Below are 7,292 nucleotides of genomic sequence, written 5' to 3'. Positions count from 1 at the left end.
TCAAATATTGATAAGTATTATGATTTGCCATATTAGGATTAGTTGGTATATCCATTGGAGAGTAACCTGGTGAAGGTCTAGGGTTATACAAGGGGTTATTCCTTATAGTATTTGTACCTCCTATATAGTCCATGTTGAGATTTTTCAATAGTGAAAAATAATTTGGAGGCAATCTATATGGAGGTCATGTAGTGGCCACAGTTGAAGTGATTCTTTCTGTGATTACAAGATTCATCCTTCGATTTGAAATGCCCACTGATGGAGCAGCATCTGTCTCTGAGCCTCTCGTATGTTCCTCAGTATCATTATTCAACGTATCAGTCAAAGTAGAGGCTCTATTAGACACTATTAATTTTTTACTGCGTAATCGCATGCAAAGTTTGACACGTTAACTTAATCCAGGGTCTCACCGGGCATGCCAATTTGTTTCACTTGATTTTTGGTAACCTTGACAGGATGTCGAATTAAGCTTGTATCAAAATTTCAATTCGGGGAGTAGATACGACTTCTCTTAAAAAAGTGGACTCAACTTAGAATTTACTTAGTGCATTTATCGAACGATTATTTGCAAGAAATACATGAAAAGGACTTAGTAAAATTGTGACAAATAATATAAAGAATTACAATAATATATATAATAAATGAAAGTTTTAAACTAATAGAAAAGGAAAATAGCAATTGAAAGGAAAACGGAATGCTCGAAGAAAAGAACAAAAATACTCAAAGAAAAAAAATACAAATAAATTAAAAGTTGACTCCAAACATTTACATACACTTGCACTCCATAGTTCTTCTTAGCGTCAACATAACTTGGATTTTGCAAAATTTTGTGTGATGATAAAGTGTTCAGATTGAAATCCCTTAACTCTTCCAAACTTCTCTTATTTATAGATCACAAAGGTGGATTATAGAATTCTTCTCTCTTTCTACTATCTAACTTCCCTTTTTTCTCAAACTCTCACAACCCGGGACCTTACCTTTAGGGACGGACCTACATAGGGCAGGTAGGGGTGGAAACAGGCCAGGCCAAGCCAGGCTTTGCTCTTAACAGGCCTGGCCTGTCATACAATTGATTGGTCTGAACTTGGCTTGCAGCCTGTTATAGGCTCTTTATAAATTACTAGGTCTGGCCTGTTATTCAACTTGGCCTGACCTGAAGCCTGTTAAAAGGCCTGATAATTTTTTTTACAAAAATAAAAATATTATTTTAAAAAATTATTTTTTAATAAAAATAGTTATATGTAATATGTCATATATTTAATATTTATAAAAAATTTTAAACTTTTAACATATTTAAAATATACAAAAATATTTATAATAAAATATAATAAATTTAAAATATCTCATAATTTTATTAATAATAAATAATTATTTATATATTTAATTATATTTTAACAGGCTCAGGCAGGCCTGACAGGCCTATAAGGCTAATTAGTAAGCTTGAGCCTGGCCTATTAATGTATTAAGGCTTTTAAAAGAGTCTGGGCCTGTACCTATTTTATAACAGGCCAGGCCAGACCAGGCCAAACACAGGCCAGGCTGCAGGCCCCTGGCAGGTCGCCTGGCCTTTTTCCACCCATAAGGGCAGGATGGGGCACTTGCCCCACTCTCGTTTTATTTTTTTAAATATACATATATAATATATTTTTATTTTAAATTTTAAATGACTCCGTTACAAATAAATTAAGTCTAATTATTTAAAATCTTAAATCCACTTTATCTTTTTGTCATTTTGACTATTAGTTAACTTAATCAAATCTAGTCTTCTTCCGTTCTCAAATTCCAACCGCCACCACTCCTTTATTCTCTTAAACCATTTTCTCAGTTTCATATTTTCAACCTTCTTTTTCTATTATTTGTCTAGTGGTTATCTTCTCTTCGTCAAAAAATAAATTTTAAATTCTCTAATTTTTTATATACCTCTCTATGATTCTATGTATCTTTCAATTTTATTGTTTCTCTTTTTGATATTTTTAATTGCAAATTTTAATTCAAATAATTATAGTTTAGTTATTAGTCTAATTTTTTATTCTCTTCATGAATTTATATATTTTATTTTATTCTCAATTTAGCGATCCTTATTATTTATTTGTTTATTTTTCGTTCTATTTTATTATATATAATTATATTGCATATAAATTTCTAAAGTCAATTGATCAATTTATTAATTTAGAATATATATTTTTTATTTTTAAAAATAATAATAAAAACATATTTTAATATAGTAATGATTATTTGGTTACATATATAGAGAGACATTCAATCAAATCGAAAATGAAACAATTATTCAACATCTTCAAAATATGAAAACAAAAAGAGAAAAACCTTCGAGATTTGAAGAAAAAAAAATTTGCGACTAATGTAATTTTTGGTTTCTTTTTGTATTCGAATAATTAATTTGCACTTTTATTTTATTAAATTTGGATTAATATATCTTTTGATACTAATGTGTATTATTTTTGCCCCATCAACATAAATTTTCTGGGTCCGTCACTGTTTGCCTTGACTATGAATGACTTTGTTCTCTAAAATGGACACCCCACGTCTTTATTTTTACCTTGGTCTCCAAGCCCCACGTTTTATATAGTGCTATTAGATAAAATCACGTGTAATTATCAAATTTCGATTTAAGTCATTCTCGACTCGACTCTTCTCGTAATCGACATTCTGTCATGGTCGAATTTTCAATTGGTCAAAATTTTATACTAACAATATTATACTTATATATCTAATTAGGTGATTATCCATATAAAAAATATACAAATATGATCATTAAAATTTTTTAAATAATTTAATATATTTAACTAAAGTATATATTTAATATAATATATATATATTTATATATATCAATATTTTAATTATTATTTTTGTATAAAATTATTTTATATATACCATTTGAATATATACGATCATGATCTTAGTATTTTTGTAAAATTATGACTTCTTATTTAAATTTGTCGAGATCAATATAAATATTGGTAACAAATTAAGGTGTTCTGTAATGTATATTATAATATCTTCAAATATAATATAATTATAATTTTAATTTGTCTTCAATTAATAATAAATAAATAAGTAACAAATATGCACGGTAGTGTTACGTATTATCCAATATCTTCTTTTTTTTTTGTCCATAGCATTCTTTAGTTCGAAAGTTTTAAGATTAATCTGTGGCGGATCTGATTTTTATTTAAGGATCTATCGTTGGCCAACGAGACAACATACATAAAATGGGATTCAAATTCTCAGCACTTACTTAAGTGAATGAGTTGACTACTCGACCAACCCAAATTAGTTTACCCAATTATCTTTTACTCAACAAAAACTTATCCCATAAATGGGCTTTTCAATTTTGGGAAATGGATAGGGCCGAGATCAAGAAAGGATGACTACAGTGCTAGTGGACAACAATAATGAAATGATCTGGATTAAGGCCCACTCCATGGAAGGAAAGCGACAGCACAGAAGCTTGGAATTAGTTCTGACCCAAAAAAAAAAAAGCTTGAAATTAGTTTAATCAAAACGTGACATTGATTAATTAATTAAGAAAGTCATAAAACCCTGTCACTCCATAGTCTCTATCCATCTTGTCTGGGTTGTCGAAAGTCCAAAGGCTAAAACCCCTTAGGCCTTACCACTTCCACTTCGCCCGTTTCCCTCCATCTCCATGGCATTGCAATTCCTTTCTGTTCCACACTTTCTATCTTCTAAAACAACAAAGAACTCCATCACTGTAATTAACTCCCCACACTTTCATTTTCGTTCCACACTCTTCCTTCCTTCTTTCAATCCCACTCCTTTCCCAAAGCTTCTTCGCTCTCGACCTCCCGGAGCTATTGGCCCCGACGGCAAGTTCTACCCTAACTCCGCCGACGACGACCCCCCTGAGGTCCTCGACGACTCCTCCCACGGCTTCTCCACCTTCCACCAAATCCAAGCGCAGGCCAACCGTGCCCGCCAGCTCCAGGAAGAGGACTTCGAGAAGAACCAGTCCACATACCTCGCCGCCATAGCTGACGTCGAGGATGCCCCCGATAACACCTCCCTTATTGATTCTGACAACTCCGGGGACGACCTGTTCGGCGAAATTGACAAGGCAATTGCTTTGAAGCGCAAGGAGTTCGTCAAGGAGGGGCTTCTTCCGCCCAATCCAAGGAAAGATCCCGCAATTGAGGGAATCGAAGAGCTTCAGCCCGAGGAGGTAGTTGATTTGGAGGAAATCAGTGAGCTTCAGGGTCTCCGGGTGGTTTCCGCGGATGATTCCGACGAACCGTTATTAAATGAAGGTGAATTCCATGGGCAAAAATTTCGAGGTTCGGTATCTGAATCTCAGTCTCCTTTTGATTTAGATTTCGATATGTATGGGAAGAGTAAGGCTAGGATTGTGGAACCTAAGTTTAGGATGAGTTTAGCTGAACTTTTGGATGAGAGCAAGGTGGTGCCTGTTTCTGTGTATGGTAACTTGGAGGTTGAGATAACTGGGATTCAGCACGATTCAAGGATAGTAACTTCCGGTGACTTGTTTGTGTGCTGTGTTGGGAGGAAAACTGATGGGCATTTGTTCTTGACTGAAGCTGATAAGCGAGGAGCTGTTGCTGTTGTGGCCAGTAAAGAGATTGACATTGAGGAAACCTTGGGTTGCAAGGCTTTGGTCATTGTGGAAGACACTAATGCAGTTCTTGCTGCGTTGGCCGCCTCGTTTTATAGGCATCCTTCCAAGAACATGGCCGTTATTGGCATAACTGGGACGTATGGGAAGACAACCACCACATATTTGATAAAGAGTATGTATGAGGCGATGGGGCTACGGACAGGGATGTTCAACTCGGTTGCTTGTTATGTGCACGGGGATAATCAGTTGGAGTCACATAATAAAACCCCAGATGCTGTTTTAGTTCAGAATTTGATGGCGAAGATGCTTCACAATGGAACTGAAGCTGTAGTCATGGAGACTTCTTCTGATGTATTGGCTCAAGGGAAGTGTGATGAGGTTGATTTTGATATTGCGGTCTTTACAAATTTGAGTGAGGAGGCAGATAGAGATGCGAAGGTTAAATTGTTCTCGAGAATGGTGGATCCTGAACGGCATAGGAAGATTGTTAACATTGATGATCCAAATGCACATTTCTTCATTTCTGAGGGAACTCCAGAAGTTCCCGTTGTAACGTTTGCATTTGATAATAAGAGTGCGGATGTTCATCCCTTGAAGTTTGAACTCTCCTTGTTTGAGACGCAGGTGTTGGTTAATACGCCCACTGGCATATTAGAAATTTCTTCAGGTTTGCTCGGAAAGCATAACATTTACAACATTCTTGCTGCAGTGGCAGTTGGAATTGCTGTTGGGGCACCCTTAGAGGATATTGTTAGAGGGGTTGAAGAGGTTGATGCAGTTCCTGGTAGGTGTGAGTTAATTGATGAAGAACAAGCATTTGGGGTGATAGTGGACTATGCAAAAACTCCCGATGCCCTTTCTAGATTGCTTGATAGTGTAAGAGAGCTTGGACCTCGCAGGATTATAACTGGTAGGTTTGCATTTCTCTTAATTGTGTGCAAACTTCCTTCTTTGTTTCCTTTTTTTGGGATTTGAAGAAAACAAACAAATCATTCTCTGTCGAAATTCGAAATTGCATTGACTGAAAGTTGTTGCTTATGTTGCAAAATTTCTTTCTGTTTAAGTTATTGGGTGCTGTGGTGAGGGCGACAGGGGGAAGAGACCTATGATGACCAAGATAGCAACAGATAAAAGTGAAGTGACCATGCTGACATCTGACAATCCCAAGAGTGAAGATCCATGTATGTATTTTGAGCATGGAATATCCTTCTTGGAAACATATCAATGTTTGTGGATGCAAAGAAAGTGGCAACCTTCCACGTCGTAATTTTGACTTACTAATTTTCACCTTCTATGCAGTGGATATTTTGGATGATATGCTGGCTGGGGTAGGATGGTCAATGCAGGACTACCTGAAACATGGAGAGAATGATTATTATCCACCTCTTCCAAATGGTCATAGGCTTTTTCTCCACGACATTAGGAGGGTAGCTGTGCGAGCTGCAGTTGCAATGGGAGAGGAGGGTGATGTAGTTGTAAGTTATCAAAGTGCCTTCTACGTTGCACCCTTCTTTGGTTCCTCGTTGAAATATCAGTTTGACCCATCTAGTACTTAGAAAAAGTAGAATTCCACCATATTTCCCATTTTAGTTGCCTTTCTGCCTAATTCCTATTAAGATACGAAACAAGTAATCCTTGTCCTATTATTTTAATATACAAGAAAAATTAGTTATTAATTTTCGTGTATTTTAAATATGCATGGTACAGGTGGTTGCCGGCAAAGGTCATGAAACATATCAGTTAGAAGGTGATAAGAAAGACTTCTTTGATGATCGGGAAGAGTGCCGAGAGGCATTGCAGTACGTAGATGAGCTTCACCAAGCTGGAATAGATACAAGTGAATTTCCATGGAGGTATGTTTTCCTCTTTTAGTGCTTTCTGTAACGTGGCAAGGCTAGTTCCTGGCGTTACCCAATGTAAATGTGAAGAAAAGCAGGGAATAAGAATTATTTGTTACGAAGTCAAAAAAAAAAAAAAAAAGTCACCTGCTTCTTTGTATAATTTTGTTATGCATATCGTGTCGCAGGTTACCAGAGAGCCACTGATCGCATTTACTTGTTCCGCTGTACAAATTGAGCGTGTTTAAAGAAAGCCTTTCCCTGATTAGATGCTCACTGGCCTATGCAATTTCAGCAATGATCCTCAGAGATCCAACCCAAAGTTACTAGCACTTCAGCATACTACAGTTTTATCTAACCGTATATTTTTGTTAATAGAAGTGTAATATTTTTTCCTACCCCATTTGCTGCCTGCAATGTCCTTCTCACTGTAATTCTACATAATTTAATTAATTAATTAAGTAAGAGTGATGGAGTAGTCGTCCTCTCCTTTTTTTTTTCTTTAGTGGTATTGAATGTCTGATTTGCTTTTGAGTCGCAGTGAGAATGGGAAAGCATATGAAAATATGAAGCAAATTATTTGGGTATGAGTAGGCCCAAGATCCACTCAGTATTAATATGACGGCCTATTACACGGCACCGCCAAAAGTAAAAGTATTTCCAACAACACATTGAAGACAAGAAAGAAAACCAAAGAAACAGACAAGAACGACGAACTAAATCAATGAACAGCAGATGCAGAGCGGAAGAAAAGTGTTCTTGCAAATTCACAATCATATAAAAAAAAATTCACTATACGTAGGTCACCAATTGTTTTATAAAGAAATTTTGCTGTACTTGAA

The 7,292-nt window shown here is 35.8% G+C and overlaps 1 protein-coding gene across 1 annotated transcript; it reads left to right on the top strand.

The window, feature by feature from the left end:
• Positions 1-3,601: 3,601 nt before the first annotated feature.
• Positions 3,602-7,292, top strand: LOC130967385 (UDP-N-acetylmuramoyl-L-alanyl-D-glutamate--2,6-diaminopimelate ligase MurE homolog, chloroplastic). Its single transcript, XM_057892213.1, has 5 exons — positions 3,602-5,522; positions 5,677-5,793; positions 5,912-6,087; positions 6,320-6,465; positions 6,639-7,292. Exons 1-5 carry the CDS (start codon positions 3,668-3,670, stop codon positions 6,655-6,657), a joined length of 2,313 nt encoding a protein of 770 aa, XP_057748196.1. The 5' UTR covers positions 3,602-3,667; the 3' UTR covers positions 6,658-7,292.

This window comes from Arachis stenosperma, chromosome 3, assembly GCF_014773155.1.
Source record: "Arachis stenosperma cultivar V10309 chromosome 3, arast.V10309.gnm1.PFL2, whole genome shotgun sequence".
NCBI lineage: Eukaryota > Viridiplantae > Streptophyta > Magnoliopsida > Fabales > Fabaceae > Arachis > Arachis stenosperma.
This window is presented reverse-complemented; position numbering and strand designations above follow the sequence as displayed.